The sequence below is a fragment of the Cucurbita pepo genome, unplaced genomic scaffold (genome assembly GCF_002806865.2).
Source record: "Cucurbita pepo subsp. pepo cultivar mu-cu-16 unplaced genomic scaffold, ASM280686v2 Cp4.1_scaffold000154, whole genome shotgun sequence".
NCBI classification, from domain to species: domain Eukaryota; kingdom Viridiplantae; phylum Streptophyta; class Magnoliopsida; order Cucurbitales; family Cucurbitaceae; genus Cucurbita; species Cucurbita pepo.
The window spans coordinates 111,764-135,696 of record NW_019646442.1 but is presented as its reverse complement, the minus strand read 5'-3'; the positions used below and the strand labels follow the sequence as shown (position 1 = coordinate 135,696).

Sequence of the window (23,933 nt, the reverse complement as noted above, 5' to 3'; positions counted from 1 at the left end):
TTTCTCTGAGCAATAACATTTTCGACCACTAGACCAATCCATATTAGTTTGGGTGATTCAGATGATCTTTGCCCTTTCCCATCATAATAATCTTCAGCCAAGTTTCTATTCATCTCTCTAGACACTAACATCAATATACCAATATCTTGATCCACCTAAATACAGTATCATGAATCAAACTAGGCTAGAAATGAAGGAAAAAATGATATTAAAATCCACCGCTGATATAAATTCAGAAATATTCACAGTTCTGAATGATTAGGATGAATATAATACAACACTGAACGCATGAGGAAACAGTAAAACATAGACAACACATGTAGATTACAACAATTAATGGAACTAAATTGAAGCTTCGACAATAAACTTACTACTTTTTACAAGAATCTTCGGTTTTTGTAGATGCAGATGTGAAAGTAACTGGGGTTGTAGGATGGTCCCTCACAACCAAGCTAAGCACTTCAGGCCTTGCATAATGACCAACCACGTCGAAATCAAATTTCGCCCGTGCTATATCTCCAAGATCTGTTTCAGTTATTCATCCAAATTATATATAAATGCAAGTCATTGCAAAAACTTTCCATAACAATCAAAAATCAAAAAGTTTAACTTGTTACGAGTTGGGATGGATCAATAATATCATATTGTACCATAGCACACATTATGGTTGCTTGTTTAAATGGGTAGCTCCCCTTTATAGAATAGCACATTGTAGAATCTTTGGTAAATATTGGGACTATTAGTATCCACGTGGCTAATCCTAACATCATTTGAAATGGGAACATAGTTCATCTTGTTAGAAATAACGACTCTCCACAATGGTATGATATTGTCTACTTTGAGCATAAGCTCTCGTGGCTTTGCTTTGGGCTTCTCCAAAAGGCCTCATTCCTATGAAGATGTATTTCTTGCTTAAAAACTCATGACCATCCTCTAAATTAGACAATGTAGGACTCACACCCAACAATCCTCGACAATCTCTCTAAATTTCATTTGCAGATGATACTAGTGCTTCTGCTTGGGAGATTTGATTGTGCGTCTTTAATCCTTTATTCAATCCTTTATTCAATGTTTGGCTTGAAGACCAATCTCTTATTCAAGTTTAGAAGCTGGCATTAGTGACCGTTCTTAAGAGGTTAAAAAATCCGATAACTCTCTCTTAGCTTTATTGCTTCTTGACCTATCAAATATTAGGAGTTCCCTTTGAAGGTGATCTAACGTTCATTATTTGGACTGTGGTTGTGGAAAAAATAGAAGGGAACCTTAGTAAGTGAAGGAAAACCCTTCAACCTAATTAAGAGACTTACCTTAGGAATCTCAAGTTCAACCTTGTCTCACACAAAGATGGAAAATTTTCACAGCCAAGGCATGGAAGGTTCAACAAACCTACCTCGGATTATCACTCCATTCTCCAAGGAACTTGTTAGTTAGCAAGAGACATATAGGCCATCCCTATCTTAAAATGGTTGGTTGGTTCATCATAACTTACCCACTTGGTTGGGAAATCAATTTGTACTAGGGAAGACAGGCCATTCTGTTAGATCCCACATCGGTTGGAGAGGAGAACGAGGGTCCAACATCGATTGGAGAAGGGAACGAGTGCCAGCGAGGACTCTGGGCCCCGAAGGATGGTGGATTTTGAGATCCCACATCGATTGGAGAGGGGAACGAAATATTTTTTATAAGGGTGTGAAAACCTCTCCCTAGCAGACGCGTTTAAAAACTTTGAGAGGAAGCCTGAAAGGGAAAGCCCAAAGAGGACAATATCTGCTTGCGGTGGGTTTGGGCTGTTATACATTCACTCGTATTGTAACTAAAAAAGAGCTAAGCATAGAATAAGAGCTTAGAATGATGGTTTTCATACTACTCGACTGTCAGGAGTATTAGATCATCTAGGAGAAAGAATCCCCAAAAAGTGGCTTCAATGAAATAGTAGGTTTCCTAAAGATTAAACATTTTTTTTATATATAAACCACTAAACGTAGTACATAACTAAAGCTCTAATGACTATAAGTAGAAGGACGTGATGACATACCTAGATCTGCTGAAATAAGTGCCTCTCCATCGTAATTGGGTCCAGCTAGGATTGTACCTGATGGCGATATGATGACACTACCCCCAGCACAAACAACAGAATCTGGGCTGAGTTCCTCTTCTGTGCCAGAAAAAACATAATCTGGTGGAGGTGGGTAGTCTTTTCTTCGGCAGAACTGGTTGGCTGACAAAACAAAACAACCACCCTCCAAAGCAATGTGGGTCATAGATGCTTGCCATGTATCCCGAGAATCAGCAGTAGGTGCACAATATATTTCAATGCCTACAAACAGGACCACAAATATAAGTCAGTTTCTAGTGATCGACAGGTCGAGCAAAAGAAAAGGAACATGTGGACGGAAGTTACACAACTTTCAAGTAAAAATTTTGAACGTTAAGGTAGCAGTAGAGCTTTAACCATATGAAAATCTTCTGTTAAATGAAAATTTTCATCTAATTTAGTTAATGAGCACTTTACAGTCTAACGAAATGAATGGAATTGGATTTAAAATGGGAAGGTCAGGGATTTTATTAGTTCAAGCGAAGAATAACTAACCTTTGGCATACATAGCTGTTCTTAGGAGTGGCATTCTGTTTTCCCAACAAATGGCAGCACCTATCTTTCCAATTGAAGTCTCAAAAACAGGAATTGTTGATCCATCACCAAATCCCCAGATTATCCGCTCCAATGCAGTTGGCATCACTTTCCTGTGCTTACCCAAGTAACGACCTTGAGGATCAAAAAATAGAACAGTACAGTACAGTGTGTAGCCATCTCTCTCTATTACCCCCATTACCAAATGCACCCTATACTTTCCAGCCATTGCTGCCAATCGATCGACTTCAGGACCTGCATGTATCGTTATCAACATATTAACATTTACTCAATTAGAACTACATGTAATGCACTTCAAGTGCTTTCTTTTGTGATTGTGACATACGACCATATAAGTGAATAAGAATGGTTTTAGACAATTAGTTATGAGAAAACCAGATTTCACTAAGATGAATGGAATTAGAAACAAGGCCAACCAGATTGTATTAGAATGAATGAAAGTAAAAACAAGGTCATACATGAACCCAGTCCCAGGCAAAAAAAGAACTTCAAAACAAACCCAAGCAGCACCTAAGACAGACAATGGCTATAGCTTTTAGACCTTCAAAATATTATGTCTAGGTGTAAGCAAGAGTAGGAAGGTTTGAATTTCTACCAATTCGTCTTTTATTCGTCAAAGTTCATCCTAATCTCCGTTGAGATTACTGCCTTAGCCTTGTCCAATCATCCATATAAGGGGGTTCGTCATTTATTGACGGATTTTGTTTCGTTTTGGAAGAGAGAAAAAAAGACAAATTTCTGATGATTGATAACTCTCTTCTTCAAAGCTTATGCCATAGAAGAATCAAACTATTGGCGTTTTATCTACATCTTCCTGACCAAGACCCAGAAAGAAGGGGTTCGCTTTATTTGGGATGAACTCGCAAAGACTCGACCAGGGAAATGCCTGTAGATTTTTGAAGCATTGTTTCTCATTCATCAATTGTAAATTACAGGAGCCATTAAAATAGGGCTTAAGTCCCATTTCACATTTCATGAACAACCGACTCATATTTCAGATGGAATAGAGTGACATCACTAAGTTCTTATTGTAGTGTCCTAATATGAGCTAGTATATACTTAAAGATTGAAAGTTCATAAAGAACAGAAGATGCATACTAAGATTTAAGACTTTGATATTAATATATGACCATATAATAAAGTTTGGTAGAGACTCATAGAGGAACGAAGTCGGCCTTCAAGAATGAGTATTATTATTATGAACCTAACAACGTCCATTTAACCTGGAATCATCCATGGTAAGACACTAATATTGTTCTCTTTACAGATGCAACCAAAACTAAGTTAAACAAAGTCAAATTGGAAACAAAGACTAACCAGGTACATCGATCGCTGCTGCGTGGTATTTACGGAATTCCTCTTTCCCCTTGGGAGTTCTATTCCCAATGGAAACACCAAAATTTGATCCACGGGGATAACCACCAACAAAGGCTTCTGGAAACACAACTAGCTGGGATCCAAATCCAGCAGCTTCAGCCAACAACCTCTCGGCCTTATCTGTTCATGTAAACCAGAATTAGTTTTTCATTACAACCCCAGAAATTAAACAACACCCACATGGTCATAGGCTAGTAGATGGCGTAAAATCTACTAAAATAGTAGCTATCTACGTGAGATGATCCACAACTCTATTAATCACTTTTGGAATTTATGAATTAAATAATTTCTCCAATCCACTGAAATTAAGGAGAAAAGAACAATCAGAGTACAATGTTAGGCGACATTGCCAAATTCATTGTAACGGTCCAAGCTCACTGTTAGTAGATATTGCCTTCTTTGGACTTTTCTTTTCAGACTTCCCCTCAAGGTTTTTATAACAAGTTTACTAGAGAGAGATTTCCACATCGTTCTAAAGAATGTTTCGTTCTCCTTCCCAAACGATGTAGGATCTCACAATCCATCCTCTTTCGGGGCCCAGCATCCTTGCTGCCACTCGTTCCCTTCTCCAATCGATGTGGGACCCTCCAATCCACCCCCTTCAGGTCCCAAGGTCCTTGCTAGCACACCGTCTCGTGTCCACCCTCTTTAGAGATCAGCCTCCTTGCTGGCACATCGTCCAGTATCTAGCTCTGGATCTCACAATCCACCCATTTCGGGGCCTAACGTCCTACATCAATTGGAAAAAAGAACGAGTGCTAACGAGGACGTTAGGCTCTGAAGGGGTGGATTGTGAGATCCCACATTGGGAGGATTCTTTATAAGGGTATGCTACCAAACACGTTTTAAGGAAAGCCCAAAGAGTACCATATCTGTTAGCTGTGGATGGACAGTTACATTCACATTGACCGCAAACAGGAAAACCAATGAAAAACGAAAAGAAAAAATCGAGGATATAATAGCTTAAATGAACTAAATCTCATTATTCGCAAATCTGCAGATAGAAGGGAAGAAACTTCATAGAGTAAACAAAACATTCAAACAACTGATAAGCTTCTAACATCACACCAAAAAACAACCAGGAACTCATTCCAAACTCTGAAATGACCATCCCAAGCCAAGAGATGGTTAGCAAAGAAACAGCAGTAAGAGAACTACACAATGATAAAATTAAAGTGTAAGTGAGGAAAGGAAACCTAGAGTGGCAGGAGTGTCGTAGAAGATGGTGGAGGCCTGAACGACGGTGGCTCGAACAGTCGGTACAGATACATCGGAGCCCATATCCACCTCCGCTATCAGTTGGGTATCGGTGGCGGCCGTGGTTGGCACAAGCGCCATGGTGGATGGATGGTTCGGAATCGCCCTTTTTCCCTCTTAGCTTGAACTTGAGCTTGAGATTGGAGCAGAGAATTGAGTGTGCGATGAATGGCTGCAATGGAGTCCAGTGGTTTTCAGATAGTTCGTGGAAGTTGCTAGAAGGATATATAAAATTAAGTAAAAAATGGAATACGTTTCCTTCTTTTTCTATTATCCATATATATATATATATATATATATATCCATTTATATCCTATGAGTTTAACTTACAAGTTTACATCGAGATGGAGTATACGCGCTTTATCTCGAGACTCATGACTCTATCTCGAGATTGATTATTTTTCGCCTCAATTTTGATACTGACCTAAATTTTACTTGAATTATGATTTATCACAGAAATTTCAAAAAATTTGAAGCTCCGTCGCGAGCGAAAAAACGAGTCCAAGAAGAGATGCATCACCCAAGTAAGTACCCATTAGAACTTTCAAGTAGTATTTGTTGGCATCGCTAAGACATGCTAGCATGCGAGCATATCTTGCATTAGGTGGTTAGAATATACATGATTATGACCGGAGAAAGACAATTTGGGTAATAAAGTTAAGTACATTCTGAAAAAAAAAAAAAAAAATCAAATTGCGTGTATGTTAAGAATGAGAAATAGAATTGAGATCGAAGATATGTATTCTCATAGATATTCATAACGTTTAAATAGGATACAAGCTACTGACTAATACTTACAAATAAGAAAAATATGAACTAATTAAATATTGAGAATAAAATAAAATATACTACTACTCAAATCATTAATATATATATATATATATATATATATAAAAAGATATAATATTTAAGATATATTCCATAACTAATATATTCTCCAAATATTATATCTAGGATTGAGAATTTAAGATGCATGTTCTTTTTATTGCTTCCTGATCTCTTAGAAAGAAGGACGAGAGGTTGTGATCTGTGTTCTTAGTGATTGATGAATGTTATCTCCCTACTGAGCTTATTTGAACGTTTAAAGAACGTATCTTGTATTTTAGGTAATTGATATGATTATCTTCCAAGGGCGCTAAATGTACTATGTTAAGAACGTATCTTGTGTTTTAGGTGAAGTATGCATGAATGTACTATGTTAAGAATAGGGCGCTAAAGCTAAACTGGTTTCACGTTGAACTATGTCAAAACATTTTCAGTAGATCGAGCATAGTAGGATCATGAGCTGCAATCAGTGATCAATGTTGGATGATAAAAGTCCCACATCGGCTAATTTAGGGAATGATCATGAGTTTATAATAAAAGAATACTCTCTTCGTTGGTATGAGGTCTTTTTGGCTACTATCTCCATTGGTATGAGCCCTTTTGGGGAAGCCCAAAAACTATGTGAGCTAAAACTCAGAGTGGACAATATCATACCTAGAGAGTCGTCTTCATCTAACAATCAAGACCATAGTGCTCTGAAGAAGAGCTAGTCTTGAGCATCATAGTAGGCTTGGTTGCTCTTTAGATATTAACATTATGGTGGTTCCTCATTATTTAAGCCTACCGTAGGCGATATTGTCTTATTTGTACTTTCTTTTTTGGGTTTTCACACCCTTATAAAGGGTGTTTCGTTCACCTCCCCAATCGACCATGGAGGTGGAATCTCACACTCCACCCCCTTCAAGGTCTAGTGTCCTCGCAATCAATGTAGGACCCTCACCAAATCCACTCCCTTTAGGGTCCAGCGTCCTTACTGTCATACCGCCTCGTGTCTACCCCTCTTTGGAGAACAACCTCCTCGCTGACACATCGTATGATATCTAGCTCTAATATCATTTGTAACGACCCAAACCCACTGCTAGCCGATACTGTTCTCTTTAGGTTTTCTCTTTTGCGCTTCCTCTCAAGGTTTTTAAAACCCGTTTGCTAATGAAAAGTTTATACACCTTTATAAATCGTTCTCCTCTCCAACGGAGGTGGGATGTCAACCTTCCTATAGCAACCAATAAGACTATTTTCAGTCACTTTCTTTGTTTCTTACAAAAAGGAACAAAGCTTGAGAGCCCAAATCACATGAGACAGAGAAGTATGGGCATGGCCAATGAGGTAAGAAGTCACCTCTGCTGCGCTGACTGCTCACCCATGGATGAATCCAAAACTCCACCGTTATTTCCCTTCAATAAAGAACCCTATCGCCATTGAAATGCCCCCAACATAGCCATCAATTTCCGATCCAACTGTCTACATACACCGCTCAAATCAATCCCCATGCGTCATTTCACTTTCTTCAAGGTTTCTAACGCCTCAGCAAAATCCCTTTCACATGCGGCCAAAGCGAAGAATTCTCCCAACCTTTTTTTTTCCTTTTCTCCCACCGCAAACCCTCCGAGAAGATACGAATTCGTTCCTTTGTTTCACCTCTTGTGAGTCGAAAACTCGACCTATTTGGCAATGGCGGCTGCTGCTGAGAACGGCGTTTCCAAGGAACTGCAGCTTTCAATGACGGTTTCGTCTATGTTTCCTGGTTTTCGCTTTTCGCCGACCGATGAGGAGTTGATTTCGTTTTATCTCAAGAACAAATTAGATGGCTACGAGAAGAGCGTTGAAATCATCGCGGAGGTCGAAATTTACAAGTACGAACCCTGGGACTTACCTGGTCAGTGTTGCTTTTTTCAATGGTCTCTGATTCTTAGAGCCCTAGGCGAAAACCCTACATCGATTCTATTATGCTCATTGGCGGCTATTTCGATTGTTCTTGATTCATGCTTTCCAATTTGGTTGGGCTTTTTCTGGTGTTTGATTAGGGGATGTTTTTCTTTTTTCTTTCTTCATGTAATCAGCCAAGTCTATAATTCAATCAGATAATGAATGGTTCTTCTTCTCCCCTCGTGGAAAGAAGTACCCAAATGGTAATCAGACAAGGAGAGCCACTGATTTAGGCTACTGGAAAGCTACAGGGAAAGAGCGTAATGTTAAGTCAGGTTCCAATGTTATTGGAACCAAGAGGACTCTGGTTTTCCATACTGGCCGTGCACCCAAAGGGGAAAGAACAGAGTGGATTATGCATGAATATAACAACAAGGATAAAGCTCAGGTATGCTGTTAACTACATTTTGCCTTTGTTCTGAAATCTTTCCTTCAAATATAGTCACTGATATGTTGTCACAAAGAAGCTAGGAGTTGATTCTTTCAATAACTTTTCTTATTGGTCTTACTTAGAAGAATGTTTGTTCCAATTCTAGCACCTTGCAAGTACATTAAGCATTTTGAGTTTAGACAAAAAAAAATTATGAGATCCCACGTCGGTTGGGGAGGAGAACGAATCATTCTTTATAAGATTGTGGAAACCTCTGTATAGCAGACGCGTTTTAAAAACTTTGAGGGGAAGTCCGAAAGGGTTGCTCAAAGAGTAAAATATCGGCTAGTGGTGGGCTTAGGATATTACAAATGGTATTAGAGTCAGACACCGGGCAGTGTACCAACAAGGACGCTGGCCCCCAAGGGGGTGGATTGTGAGATCTCACATTGGTTAGAGAGGGAACGAAGCCTTCCTTATAAGGGCGTGGAAACCTCTCCCTAGTGGTCACATTTTAAAACCTTGAGGGGAAGTCCGGAAGAGGAAGCCTAAAACGGACAATATCTGCTAGCGGTCGACTTGGGCTGTTGCAAATGGTATTAGAGTCAGACACCGGGCAGTATACCAACGAGAACACTGGGCCCCAAGGGGGGTGAATCGTGAGATCCCATAACGGTTGGAGGGGTGAATGAAGCCTTCCTTATGAGGGTGTGGAAACCTCTCCCTAGTGGACACGTTTTAAAACCTTGAACTGAAGTTCAGAAGGGGAAGCCCCAAAAGGACAATATCTGCTAGTAGTGGACTTGTGCTGTTGCAAATGGTATCAGAGCTAGACACCAGGTGGTGTACCAGCGAGGACGCTGGCCCCCAAGGGGGTGGATTGTAAGATCCCACGTCGGTTGGAGAGGAGAACGAAGCCTTCCTTGTAAGGGCGTGAAAACCTCTCTCTAGTGGACATGTTTTAAAACCTTGAGGGCAAGTCCGAAAGGGAAAGCCCAGAGAAGATAATATCTGGTAGGAGTGAGCTTTTGTTGTTACAAAATTGACAAACTATCTTTTGTACGATGCAGGATTTTCTAGTTGTTTGCCGCCTCAGGAGGAATAATGAATTTCGTCAACATAGTAGCTCAAACCGAGCTTCTTGTAGTCAAATGAATTTATCCTCTTTGCAGGCTCATTCTGGCGAGCGGGTTGATTCTACATCTGAATCCAATCAAAAAGATGCTGCAGAAGCTGCACTTGTGGAATAGCTCTGATGGGCAGAAGGTAAATTCTAACATCCTGTCACCAGTAGTCTTGTTCTTCGTACTACAGTTGTGCAATGGATCTGCTAATGTCTAGGCACTCCTCTTACTAATCTTGTGAAGGAAACTATTGACTAGAGATTCATTCCCAAGTTTCATTTCATCCCAGAAATGAGGCAAGGGGACTCTATTAGACTTTCATTTCATCACATATACTCTCAAAGCTATATATTTAGTTGGACCTAGTTTAGACATTCAGCTAGTTAAATGCCTAAGTAGATTAGTGAAACATGGGATTCTGGAGAGAAAAAGAACACCCAACACGTCGATTAGTAAAGTCCCGCTTTCTCGCATCCAGGATTATGGTTCTGATGATTTCTACTCCGACATACTAAAAGATGACATTATAAACCTCGACACGGCACCTTACGATGCTGCTTCAGATCTGATGCCACTGGATTTCCATAGATCAGACACAGCGCGAGAATCCCAGACTGAGGCGAACGACGGATTGGAATGGCTACCAAGCCAAGGGTTTGCAAATAGGAGAATCAGATTGAAAAGGAGAGAAGCCACTAAAGCAATGAAGTTGGACGCTGTGAAAATTGGTGGTTCCAGATATAAGGTTGAGAAAGTAAGGTTTTCTTCCTTAGAACTATGGCGAAGCAGGTTGATGAACACTGCCTCTTCTATTAGCATTGTTGGTTGCTATGTTCGAGTTGTTGTGATATCTTTTTTGTTGATTTTGTTAGCTTTGTTTATGTCTCGATTGGAGGTCTTTGGTATGCCCAAAGGGCTCTACTAATCTGTGCTGATATGCCAACAAGAGGTTACTTCAACCAAGTAAATAAATCTGTGGGCATTTGAAGTTGATATCTAATTGACATCTAGTCGTACAATAAGTAAGATTTAAGTTTGATATCTATTTGGTAACTCTACTTTCAAAATAGGCGTATGACTCGGCTAAAGCAATAGTGACATGGCATGACATGACAAAACATATTACTATCTTTTCTTATTCACGGACTACATTTTTTTTAAATTTAAAATTTATGAATTTTAGTAGAGGTCTTTTTCACTTAACACCATTTTATAAATTTTAGGGATCAAATTCAATTCAACTATCAAAGAGAAAAAGTATTATGTTACTTTTTGCCTTCGACATGAATTAGTCGTCGTTGGGCATAATTGACTTGTGAGTTACATGTAACAAACCTTTGTCCTCAGAGGAAGGAGTGCACGAATTGGTTACTTACATGTAACAAACCTTTGTCCTCAAAGGAAGAAGCACGGAAGTACACGAATTGACCAAAAAAATATAATCTTAAGAGATAAAATTCATTCTTTTATATATAGCTCTTTTTTATATAGGAGAAGTAATGAGTAATTACCTTGAGTGTTGATATCGTGTAAAATTCGAGCCTCAACGAGAATGAGATACCCAATATTTTTTGAAATTGAGTCTTAGAGGTCAAATTTGAAGGTTCTAAAATTTTAATATGTTGTTTTTGAAGTGATTTCACACAACCTTCGTGAATAAAGCCGGAATTAAATCGGACCTGAAGATGAGTTCTAGTGTCACCAAGAATAGTATGTTATGTGTTTTGGATCAATTTTGAATGCATTTATTTCTTTCACAAAATGGAATGAAAATATTCTTTTGGAAAGATAGAATTAAAACTTTACAACTTTGGTGAAGAAAGAAGTTGATTCGAGTTACCTAGAAAAAGATAAAAAATTAAAAAATTAGAAAAGAAATCGAAAACTAAAGGAATTTTGTGAATCATATGCGTATGCGTTGGCCGATGAGGAACGGACATGCGTCAAACAAGTAATGGTGGAACGCTGCTATCATTGGTATGGATATGCGTCAAAAGAAAAGGGAGGCACACGTCTCAATGGTTAAGGAGGACTCACAGACCATTTTGACCTAACTCGTCCACTCAAAATCACATGCACTCTATCCAAGCTTCGACTCGAATCAGTTGACCCAAATATTGAAAATAGTTGGAGTTCCACATTGGCTAATTAAGGGGAAGATCATGAGTATATAAGTGGAGGAAACTATCTTCATTGGTACGATGTCTTTTGGAGAATCCAAAAGCAAACCCACGAGGGCTTATGTTTAAGGTAGACAATATCATACAATGTGGAGGTTCACTATTCCTAACATTGAATTGACCTGACGGATGTGCTAGTCTACGTGCGCCACATGTTGAACCAAGAGTGCATCTGCACCCCCCTTCGGCGTGTTTGTACACGTGCGAGACGCCTGACCTTGTTATTACTTTTAACCACTTAGACTTTTTCAAGTAATATTTGTAGACATCGCTAGGACGTACTAGCATGCAAGCATTCATTGCCTTACGTGGTTAGAATATGCATGTTTAGGACTCTAGAGGTGCTATTTTGGATGAAAATGCATTCTATGTATGTTATGAAAAATTATGATATACCCTTAGGATGCGATTTCGAGATGCATACTAGTTTTAATGCTTTTCGCAAAGCGAGGAAGGGATTATGCATGACTAGAATTTGAGTTAAGCAATTCAAACAAGTAAGTTATGTAAGATGTAAAAAATTACCAAAATGCTCTTAGGACGAGATTTTGAGATGAATGTTGTTTTAAATACTTTTCACTTTGTCTGAAATGAGGATGAGATACTGTAATCTGTGCTTTGATGTGCTATTTGATCTGTCTCTAAGTGACTAAGGGATGTTATTGCTTCGTTGAGTTTGAATGAATGTTCAGCTTATGATTTTGGTGTTTTAGATGATTGATAGGATTTTCTCCCTAATAATTTTACACGAGTGTTAAGATTATGAATACCATGCTTTAAGTGATCGATAGAATAATCTCCCTGACAAACCATGCACAAGAGAATTAGTATAAGACTAGAGCACTAGATCTAAGACGATTTCAAGTTGACTCAGGTCGGTCTATTTTTAGTAGACTAAGCACTCTAGGATCGTGAGTGGTGATCAGAGTTGTTGACTTTTGTGCACCCAGAGAATGGATTAGCCCGAGGAGTTAGTCTTAAATGTTCTAGAAACGAGAGACCAGATTTAAACTGCCTAGACGCTCTTAAGAACCTAGTAGACCTCCACGATTTTAAGGTAACTCTCTAGACTATTAGTAGTATAAACAGTGTCAACAAGGTCTCTACTACCCTTTCCACTCTAGCACCAGTATTTTGAGCTATGACTAGTCTAGTTAAGGTAGTATGACAAGATGACTAGGTGCCCCAACCTTGTGGAAGTAGCTAGAGTTCTCCTCAATAGGGCCACTCTACTGCAAACCTGTCCGGAGAGGGGGCATGGAATAACGTACGTTAACCTAGTAATTGACTAGCACATGGGGGGTTGCTCTCCCAAAACTTAGATCTTTATGGTTCTGTGGGAGGGTCCGTTAGCTAACCTTTCATGGATGATATTTAGATTAGTAAACACCATACTGTCCCATCAAAACTTAATGAGGTGATGCTGGTCATTATGCTGCATAGGCAAACATATGCTACCTAATTCAACGAACAAAAATGTTGGAAAACATGTACACACTCCTAGCGGTAAGATTCAACACAGAGAATTGTCCAAAATATCGTTGCTTAGGATTAATTGTTGATTAGGTCAAACAATCGTTTAACAGTAGCATAAGTCGTGGAAAGGTTTTGGACTATTCGTTTGTAAGTTTGGCCTTTGTCCACGGCTTGAGTCTCTCATCAAAATGGAAGATCCTTTCTTTCTCGAACATATCATGAATATCTAAAATAAGCCTAGAAAACTGTTTAACGAGTCACGAATATTTCCAATATGGCTCAGCTCCCTTAACTAACTTCTTGCTAATACTTGACATTATTTAGATAGAACTATGAGCGGAGTTCTTGTTTTTAAGCTCTCCCAAGTGACTATGCTACATCGGTCATCTTGAATGTCCATATACTTGAATTTCCACCACAACTTTACATTGTCAGCTAGATGAATTGTGGCAAACGTGACCTTCGCCTTTTCTACCTTAATATTTGTTACTCGAAAGTACTATTCGAGGTCAAAGATAAAGTTCTCTAAAGCCTTAGTATCTGGAGCCCACAGATGGGCTTAGGTTTCAAGACATTCATCGTGTCAAATTGGATCACACTCTCAATTGAAGTTTTGTCCCCCACTACTCTCATGGTGAGATTTAGCTTGGCGCTCAGATCTGCCACTTCAGCCCTAACCACTCCAAGGGCTACTCTTAAATCTCAGACATTTCTAAGAAAATCTAAATGATCGTTTTTTGGGCATTGTTTAGGCCCTCGATATGTTCATCCATCTAGGCAACAAAGCCTGTTGAGCTATCCCCATGCTCGAAGCCACCAACAGTTGTGACCTTGTCTTCTAGAGCCTCGATCCTAACCATTAATTCACGAATGAGCATTGTCTCAAGGCAACCTGCCATTTTATTAATCATGTTGGCTTTAGCAGCAATCTCATTCATTTGAGACTTCAAAAGCCCCATTCCATCAGGAACTTCACTCAGACAGAGCAACTGATCTTTGATCTCCGTGATTCAGTCAGTCCGAGACTTACCTAGTTGTTTTCAGCAGATATGTTTGATTACTATAATTCAAGGAGCTGACTCAACTCTAATACCACTTGTCACAATTACACTCTTGCGGCAACGAAAGAGCAATTGTGCGACACTTGTTCTAACCTAGCGAACAAGTCAACCATGTGAAAATCAAACTTTATGGGTAATCTTGACATATAATCAAACATCGAGTAACATTTGATAGAAAATATTTTATAAGACGTGAGCGAGTAAATTTGTTGAAAATAATTTGAGTGAAAATATTGTTATAGGCTAAAAGCAAATAAGCAACAACCATAACTTTGATAGTACAACCCAGATAGGAATAATTGACAATTAGTAATATCTTCCATAGTAAATTTTGGCGCATTTTAGCCTGGCGAGTGTAGATACCTAACGACACATAAAAGCAAGCAAAAGGAATTTGGAATGAACATACGACCATGGACAACATGGCTTGGATAAGTATGACCGGGGCATCCAAAACGTGACTACATGCAACAAGCATTGGACAAGTAGGACTGTGACAATAGGCACACATACGCCTCATAGGTGCACATGTTTATTTGCACGTGAAATTGTGCGTACTCGTTCTCCTTTGCATGCATGGACGAAGTGTGAATTCCTTTTTTTTATATTTTTTACTATTTTTCATCCCAATTTCGATATTGATATTAATTTCACTTGAATCAGGACCTACAAGTTAATTTACAAAAATTTTGGAGCTTTCAATAAGTGGAAAAGCAAGCTCGAAGAGACACTCTACATCCCACTTAGTAGTCACATGGAGTTTAGGCAAGTAATACTTGTAGGGATCGCTGGGACCTTCTAGCATGCGAGCAAATCATTCCTTGGGTGGTTAGAATATGCATCTTTACGACTGTAATGATCAATTTTAGATAAGTGAACAATGTATGTTATAGAAAATTACGAAAATGCCCATATGATGGGAATTTAAGTTGCATGTCTATTTTAATGTATTCCGCTTTGATATAATGGAAGATGAGACATTGTGATCTGTCTCCGAGTAATTGATGGATATATCCTAGTTGACTTTGAGGTCTGTTATGAATTTGTGCTCAGGTGGTTGTAGGAATATATCTTGAATACGCGTGCATTAATATTTTAAATATGTTCCCCGTACTTTAGGTGATCAATAGGAATATCTACTTAGTAAAGCAAGCAAGCTCGAACCAAGTTAAGTTTAGGATAGTAGAGTTAGGGTAGTTTTTTAGTTGACCTAGGTCAATAGTTTCCAGTAGTCCGAGCACCATAGAATCTTGAGCGACAATTAGAAGTATATATTTAAGAGTACCTTGAGGCTGGATTAGCCTCGAAGTGTTAGCCCCGAATGTCCTGGAAATGATAGACGATATGTAAATTTCCTAGATGCCCAAAGAACCTAGTAAACTCTACGATAAGGATGATTTAGAAAGCCTAGCAGACTTATTGGTAGTAAGAATGGTGTAACCAAAACCTCTAAGGTAATTTGAGTTACTATTGTGTGTGGGGATGGATCAAGTCTGACACCACAATCCCGTAAACCGGTCCTGAGGAGGGACTTGGGATCAAGTCTGACACTGCACTCCGTAAATTGATCTGAAAGAGAAGTTTGGGATTACACAGATAGTTATTTTAAGGCGAGTGTTTCTATTGTGTGTAGAAACAGATCGAGACTAACATCGCGGTCTTGTAAACTAGTCATGAAGAGAGACTTGAGACTACAGAAGTAGTTGATTCGTGTTGGTTGTTCAACTTCAAGACCTACACAGAAGCATAGATAGTTGTAGGAATAGGCCCAAACTTTATTGAGCCGAGAGAAAAACCTTGAAAATGGATGTGACGTGAGCTTGCAAATAAGTTGCTTAATGAGTTTTTTTATACTCACCCCTTTCCCTTTTTTCCAAGTGAATGCATGTACTGATGAAGGTGGAGGAATTCTCGAAAGTTATGCTGTCACAGAGGGCTATCGACCCGAGGTGTTAATGCAGTCTATATTTTTATGGGTTGTCATTTGTACACTTTTGTATTCTATTCTCGTTCACTTTTTATAAATAACCTAAACAACACCTGTTTTGTATTATTTTGGATTTTGATAATGATGTTGTATGTTTTTAATTCGCCCAAAATTTTACTGTGTTTTTGCCTTCATTTATATATTGTTTGTCTTGTCTTTTTAGTCACAGCTCGAGATTGGAAACCTCGAAATTCGGGTTGTTGTAGTAGTTAATCTTCAAGTCAACTATTTATGTCGTCCCTCGTCCACTCTCAAGGCTAGCTTATCTTACACAAACTAGAGACTCCTCAAATTGATACCATTCACGTTGATAGCGGGCTCATAAGTTCTTTAAAATTTCCTACGGTGCTGTGTGTCATGGTCATGCTCATCTAGGACATTTTGTCCATGGCCACATGCCCATGACACGCTAAAACCCCTTTACTTACTTTCATGTTGTATTATTTTCTTAAATTTATTTTTGTTGTATTACTGTTCGGTGAAATCATGTCTAATCTTGCCCGACCTGAATTGTCTCAAAATATACTATAAGGGGGAATAAGTAGTCATCAAACCTGCCCCGACCAAGTATTTCAATTTCTCTTGCCTAAATGTTTTCAATGCAATTGATTTTCACAATGTAAACTTCCAACATGTTTTCAATGATTTTGGTTGCCCACATTTTCCAAAACCTTTTTCTCTCAAAACATGGCTAAAGGCTCGACCCTACATTAAAATTGTCCGCAAAATTCAATTTTGACACGGTTGGCTTATTTGTTGGGTTACAACAAGTGCCACACAATCGCTAGTCCGCTGCCAAGAAAAGTGCGATTGTGACACTATAGAGGTTTAGTAAGATCTTAGGGTGTGTAGACAATTTAGATCTTATCTTGCGTTTCCTAGTCACTCGAAGTTAGCTCCTCGGGGCTAAACCAATTATTTAGGTCCACTTAAGTCTAGACCTCTAATCACCGCTCACGATCTTAAGATGATCGGTCTACTAGAAACATACTAACCTAGGTCAACATAGAAACCGCTCTAATTCTAATTTCCTAATCTTAACTTTGTTCATTAATGCACGTTTTGTTAGGAATCTATTCCTATCGTTTACCTAAAGTACAACAAGCATAACCTAAACATTCATGCAAACTCAAGAAGGTGATAGCATCCATCAAATGCCCAGAACACATCACAACATTTCACATGCAATTGGGGAGCTTGTACCTGATCTGCTCGGGAGTCCTATTCATCCTAAGGGCATTTTGGTAATTCTCGTACATTCAATAATTTAAAAAAAATAGTCGTCCTTGATTTCTTTTTCTAAATATACTTCAACAATATTTTCTCTATGAATTTTAGAAGTATGTTTATTCTAATCCATAAACAAAAATGAGAAAGAACAAATGTAATAATAATTGGAGCATTTACCTTTAAAATCACCGGTGGATTTGCATGTGAACGCACTCGTTTGGTAGGCGGCGTTGCTATTAGTAACCAACTACTACAAAAGATGAACCACTCACTGCCTTTCATTTCCTTCTTTGTCCGACAAATGTCAAAATGATTACTTTGTTCTTGTCTTGCTTTGTTAGTGGTATCACATCTATCTTTGTATCAAAATTATTTCGATCAAAACGGTTATATGTGAATGGTATATATAGTATTAGTTCATTCATACACATGTCTACTAACTTCTGTTTTAGTTCATACTCGAACCACATTTTAATGGGAGAGGTACTGCTCTGACACCATTAGTAACGTAACCATGTCACAAGGGATGCAGGAGAATGTTGTGGCCATCAAGTGCCGAACCCAGATTCCGAATCTTGAGTATGAGTCATTACAAACATACTATCTAATGTGTGATGTGATTCTTTCTCTTGTATATATAATTAACACGCGGGTCGAAAAGCTTGTTCTATAGCATATTTGATCTCTTTGGATGATCGGTCCTTAATATGTTCTGTTTCCTATCCCTATGGCTCAATAATCATCTTTAATCGACTCTCCGACTTATTGATGACTTGTGTTAGGAATCACTAATCTCCACAATGGTATGATATTGTCTACTTTGAGCATAAGCTCTCATGGCTTTGCGTTGTGCCTCTCCAAAATACCTCGTACTCATGGAGATAGTATTCCTTGATTACAAACCCATGATCATTTCATCCAACAACTTGGATTGACCGTCCATTTAAAAAAGATGCTAATTGAAAAAAAAAAAAAAGTGAAATTTTGAAATGAGATATTGTTTCTAATAGCACGTGTTTCATAATTTTTTTGATGAGAGAGTAGAGGGATATATGAAATCCTAAACTTTTGAATGGACAGGAACCAACCAGGTGTTGTGACTCAGCATTACTCATTTTGATATTTCAAAGCATTCCTTTATATAAAGCTTTCATAGCATTTGGCCAATAACAACAAAGTAGAGAGAAAGAGAAGCAGAACAACCAGCAGCCATGAGCGTCTCTTTGCTTCCCACCGCTGCAAGAAGGTAACCTTATTTTCTCTCAAAACCTAATCTCGGTCCGCCTCGTACCAATGGAGATAACCCACTCCCCTTAATCGAGGCTCGACTCACAATTCTTTGTTCGATATTTGAGGATTCTATTGACATGGCTAAATTTAGGGCATGACTCTGATACCATGATATTGTCCACTGTGACTCTTCATAATGGTACGATATTGTCCACTGTGACTCTTCATAATGGTACGATATTGTCCACTGTGACTCTTCATAATGGTATGATATTGTCCACTGTGACTCTCCATAATGGTATGATATTGTCCACGATGACTCCATAATGGTATGATATTGTCCACTGTGACTCTTCATAATGGTATGATATTGTCCATTGTGACTCTCCATAATGGTATGATATTGTCCACTGTGACTCTCCATAATGGTATGATATTGTCCACGATGACTCCATAATGGTATGATATTGTCCACTGTGACTCTTCATAATGGTATGATATTGTCCACTGTGACTCTTCATAATGGTATGATATTGTCCATTGTGACTCTCCATAATGGTATGATATTGTCCACTGTGACTCTCCATAATGATATGATATTGTCCACGATGACTCCATAATGGTATGATATTGTCCACGATGACTCCATAATGGTATGATATTGTCCACTGTGACTCTTCTTAATGACTTTGTTTTGAGTTTCCCCCAAATGCCTCATATCAATAGAGATAGTATTTCTCACTTATAAAGTCATCATCTTGCACTAAATAAACCAACGTGGGACTCGCTCCCAATAATTCTCAACAAAACATTATATATACGTTTGTTTATGAAATATATCGATTTATTAAGATTTTTTTTTTATAATTTTTTAATAAATATTATATTTTTTTAAAAAGAATAATAAACTAGAATGGATGGATATTTGTATTCATTGAAAAATTACTTACCACAATACAATCATTTGATTAGGCTAGAAGGCAAAGTGGCCGTAATCTTGGGCGCAGCCAGAGGAATTGGGGAGTCCACTGCAAGAACCTTCTTTAAGCATGGAGCAAAACTCGTGATTGCAGACATCCAAGACGATGTCGGTCACTCTCTTTCCAACCATCTCTGTTCTTCGTCATCTTCATTCGTCCACTGCGACGTAACGAAAGAGAAAGACGTCGAAAATGCGGTTAACACAGCCATTTCCAAGTACGGAAAGTTGGACATCATGTTGAACAACGCAGGCATTCTTGGAAATCCCATATTCAACATTCTTGAAAACGACTCATCTGACTTTCAAAAGGTACTCAACGTCAACTTACTTGGGACGTTTTTGGGCACCAAGCATGCAGCAAGGGCAATGATTCCAGCTCGTCAAGGTAGCATAATCATGACGGCAAGTGTTTGCTCGGCAATTGGTGGGATTGGGCCATATGGGTACACGAGCTCAAAGCATGGCGTGTTGGGATTGATGAAGAATGCAACGGTTGATTTAGGACGATATGGGATAAGGGTTAATTGTGTGTCGCCCCATGTGGTGCCCTCGGACATGACTAAAGAGTTGTTTAAGCTTGAAGATGGCGATGAGTTTCCTAATGTTTATTCGCATTTCAAATGTGGAGATATCTTAAGAGCAGAAGATATAGCTGAAACCGCTTTGTATTTAGCAAGTGATGCATCAAGGTTCGTAAGTGGACATAACTTAATTGTTGATGGAGGCTTCACGGCAGCAAACCAAGGTTTTTGCTCCTATCAACAATCTGATAACTAAAAAAGGTTGAATCGAAGAACTACTTGTTTCAGACTTTTGGTTATTTGCTAAAGTTTCATCATGAATTTTCTTCCCAAGTTTTAATTTTGTGCTTTGTGTTTCAGTTAAACTATCACCAGTTATATTTGTTGCGTCTTTCTCGTGTTTAAAATTATTGTAAGGATATGAATTATAATAATAATGTAATTTGGTTCTTGTTATAATATTTTATATTAGCTCACCCAAATCAATAGACACCATCATAAGAAAAAGTGTATAATTCACTTTAGAACTGAATTAAGTGACATATGATCAATCTTATCAAATATTTACAAAGAGAAGCTAAATATCATGTGATTCAATCTTATGTAAATTCATTATTATATCAAATCCTTTGTAATTGTTGAGTAAATTGTCACAAATAATAGTAGCTTTGGCCTTAACTTTATATGAACTTATAAGAACACTTATTAATTAAAGTAATTAACTAGTTAAAACTCATAACTCACCAGAACAAAGGGTAAGAGTACTATGGAGCTAGGCCTAGGCCGGTTAGGGTAGTGCGCTAAGATGACTAGTAGCCTAATCTTGTGAAGGAGCTGCAATAGTAAACCTTCTCTAGGAGGGGTGAGGGGTAAGGTGCCACATAGGTTGACTCAAAAGCTAACTGGCTCATAGGGTCATTCCACTAACCTTTGGTGACTATATGGTCTTATGGGAAGGGTTCGTCAGATAATATTCCATGGAAGATGACCAAACTAGCACACATCATACTGTCCTCACGAGAGAGAGAGAGAGTTTTACGAGGTAAAATCTCTACTCAGGACACTGGTTTCACATTGCTCAAGCAAAGAAAGCTACAAGTCTAAGAATAGAAGAGTAGTTCATCCGAGAGATGAGATTTGTAGCCTAGGAGACTCGCGACCAGAAATAGGTGAACCACCTCCCTCGAACCTAGAGTGAGTCTGTAAGTAGCTAAAGTACTGCTCGGAACTTCAAGGCACCTAGATGCTTAGATAGTAGTAGACTAGACTCGAATTTTTTATAGCCCAAAGTAAATTCCATTGATACCTACTAGGATAAGGATGCGATAAGAGCTTACAGGTAAGTTGCTTATTGAGTATTTTGTACTCTCCCCTTTCCACTTTTCTTTTTCAGGTGTTCGCAGGCTATCAGTCGAGGTGTAGTAACATACGAGAGTTGTGTGGTCATAAAAGGGGTCATTTCGGAGCGTCAATCCATTTTTATATGATGAGTTTTAATATTTCGATTTATAAATGTATCCCAAACATATTTCTCCGTTTGTATTAAATTTGAACAACACCATTGAGATTCTCTTATATTTATTTGTTGTGTTGTTTGTTATCTTTATTTTGCTTCACATTTTATCGGATTTTCATCTTTTATTTTTATTTTATTTTCTCTTGGTCTTTTATCTTTTAGTCATGGACCGAATTTTAATGCCTTAAAAATTGGACTATGACAAATTGGTATTCGATCAGTAAGGTTTTGGGTTATGTAGACTTTTTTTTTTAGGGTGGAGATTTGTACACCTCTGTGACTCAGCTCTACGATATGCCTCATCGTGACTAAGTATGCAATCTAATCCTATTTAGTATTATTTAGTATTATATGATATGCTGTAAGACGTGTATGAACTTGAAGTTGAGAGAGTTCATGAGATAGCAGATTGGCCCTAAGAATGAAGAGAGCTAATGCCATAGAGTGCAACATCCAACCCATGAATTTGGGTACAAGATACCTTAACACTTGGTACTCGTTAGGAGGTACCTAATACCCAACCTCCCATGGCCATAACTTCGAATGCCAAGAATGCCACCATACATATCACGTAGTAGGCCCAGAAAATATAGTTCACTTAGGCAAGGGTGACTAAGGAAGTTTTAGAAAAGTTGGCATTTCAAGAAAAAAGATTTATCAACTTTGAGAGACGAGCAATGGGGGACATGGTTGCACAATTTTGGTTGTTGTCTTCGGTGACTAAGCTCAAGTTTATGGACTTCTAGGATTACAAAGTGCACGATATGCCATTTATGATTTATGGGGGTGAAGGATATTCCTGGTAAAGGATTTCCCAAGAGATCACAATTTGCTATGGATTTTAGAAAATAGGACCAAGCCCATACGTGGTTATTAGAATTATGTGATAACATTCTAAGTTATTCTTAGATTTGAACAAGCATGCCCATCGGGATAAGGTTGTGGAACTGTAAGGATAGACCAGATAACCTTGGAGTTGATGGCAACGAAAAAAGGGTCAAGCTATGGCCACACCTTCACCATCTAGGGAGAGAAAAGACCGAACACCATGATAGTAAGAACCTACCCTTGAATAGGTTATGTAGATTACAAAAAGTAGGTACTAATATGTACCAAATTTGAAATAAGGTTGTGTAGATTACAAAAAGTAGGTACTAATCTTCCATGGCCATTCATGTACCAAATCTGAAATAATGAATCTACCTCATACATGTATTAATCATTAGGGTGATTCATGAATAATCTAATACATGTATCCACCGAATGAATCTAACTTCAAAATGTATCCAATGAACCTCATTTTCAAAATCTGTCCATGTGCACCCATTTCATTATTGATGAATTCAGTTTATTCATTAACAAGGTTAACATCAAGTCTCTTTTGTGATCAGACAACAAAACATCAGACAATGACGGAGCGACCTATGATAGATTGATCGACGTTCGAAGAATGCTCGACCGAAGGAATGAGTCACAAGGTGAATTGTCAGCCCCAACGTCAGAGGAACGAGCATTTTCGGGGACTAGCCCGCTTTCCATTACTGGACGAAGGCTATTGTCCGATCCTCTTTCATGTGGAATCATTTTAGTTAGATCGTACCCAAGCCCGCGTAAGATCATGATAGAGTCCTCTTTACTTGATATTAAATTCTTGAAGCTGGCAGCTCTGTCTAAGGATGAGGACAGTAGTTCGGGAATTCGCTTGAAAGAACTGGCGTACCAAACTTTCGATCACTCTGTTAGATTCAAGGCACGTCATCATCAAGCTCTTAGAGGGTGGATTTCAAAAAAATACTTAAAATAATCGTAAGAACAAAAGAAAAACATAAATAAAAATAATGAAAATGGAGAAGAAATTGGTCATTTTGTCCATTTATCTTTAATCACGGGTGGATGTGTATGTGAACTGAGTGGTCACTGCCAGAAGTCAATCATTTGGTGGGCGACATTGCTGTTAGTAACTGTTACAAAAGATGAACCACTCACTCACAACCTTTCATTTACTCATTGTCCCCAAAACGATTACGATGTTCTTGTCTTCTTTTTATTGATAATATCCCTTTTGTTTTTTGTTTTTTGTTTTTTGTTTTTGATAATATTTCACATGTTTAAAATGAATATAGTTTAGTTTATTAACTTCAATAGTTTTTATACATTTTTATAGTGAAACAATATTCTAGTAAATATTGATATGCTTTCATTAATTTACCTTTGATGTAAG

General features: G+C 38.2%; 3 protein-coding genes across 3 annotated transcripts; 2 read left to right on the top strand and 1 right to left on the bottom strand.

Moving 5' to 3' along the window:
• Positions 1-191: 191 nt before the first annotated feature.
• LOC111784116 (bifunctional nitrilase/nitrile hydratase NIT4A) lies at positions 192-5,537 on the bottom strand. The gene is made up of 5 exons (XM_023664947.1): positions 5,224-5,537; positions 3,968-4,147; positions 2,591-2,884; positions 2,036-2,317; positions 192-525 (listed from the first exon to the last, which is right to left on the bottom strand). The coding sequence occupies exons 1-5, from the start codon at positions 5,363-5,365 to the stop codon at positions 371-373; spliced, it is 1,053 nt and encodes a 350-aa protein (XP_023520715.1). The 5' UTR covers positions 5,366-5,537; the 3' UTR covers positions 192-370.
• A 1,879-nt stretch (positions 5,538-7,416) lies between these two features.
• Positions 7,417-10,529, top strand: LOC111784094 (NAC domain-containing protein 89-like). Its single transcript, XM_023664921.1, is given in 5 exon segments — positions 7,417-7,985; positions 8,170-8,423; positions 9,476-9,636; positions 9,638-9,671; positions 10,008-10,529. Coding segments are annotated over 5 exon segments (1,101 nt in total). The 5' UTR covers positions 7,417-7,780; the 3' UTR covers positions 10,455-10,529.
• Positions 10,530-18,601: 8,072 nt separating this feature from the next.
• On the top strand, positions 18,602-20,561 carry LOC111784102 (secoisolariciresinol dehydrogenase-like). The gene is made up of 2 exons (XM_023664928.1): positions 18,602-18,709; positions 19,666-20,561. The coding sequence occupies exons 1-2, from the start codon at positions 18,675-18,677 to the stop codon at positions 20,450-20,452; spliced, it is 822 nt and encodes a 273-aa protein (XP_023520696.1). The 5' UTR covers positions 18,602-18,674; the 3' UTR covers positions 20,453-20,561.
• Positions 20,562-23,933: the final 3,372 nt, after the last annotated feature.

What these genes read in the sequence shown, in the direction of transcription:
- LOC111784116 (XM_023664947.1), bottom strand. Translation starts at nt 5,365, where the DNA reads ATGGCGCTTGTGCCAACCACGGCCGCCACCGATACCCAACTGATAGCG. An exon ending in AACAGCTATGTATGCCAAAG is followed by an intron (nt 2,318 to 2,590) that starts GTTAGTTATTCT and finishes TCCTGTTTGTAG; the next exon opens with GCATTGAAATATATTGTGCA. An exon ending in ACTTATTTCAGCAGATCTAG is followed by an intron (nt 526 to 2,035) that starts GTATGTCATCAC and finishes TAACTGAAACAG; the next exon opens with ATCTTGGAGATATAGCACGG.
- LOC111784102 (XM_023664928.1), top strand. Translation starts at nt 18,675, where the DNA reads ATGAGCGTCTCTTTGCTTCCCACCGCTGCAAGAAG. An exon ending in CTTCCCACCGCTGCAAGAAG is followed by an intron (nt 18,710 to 19,665) that starts GTAACCTTATTT and finishes TCATTTGATTAG; the next exon opens with GCTAGAAGGCAAAGTGGCCG.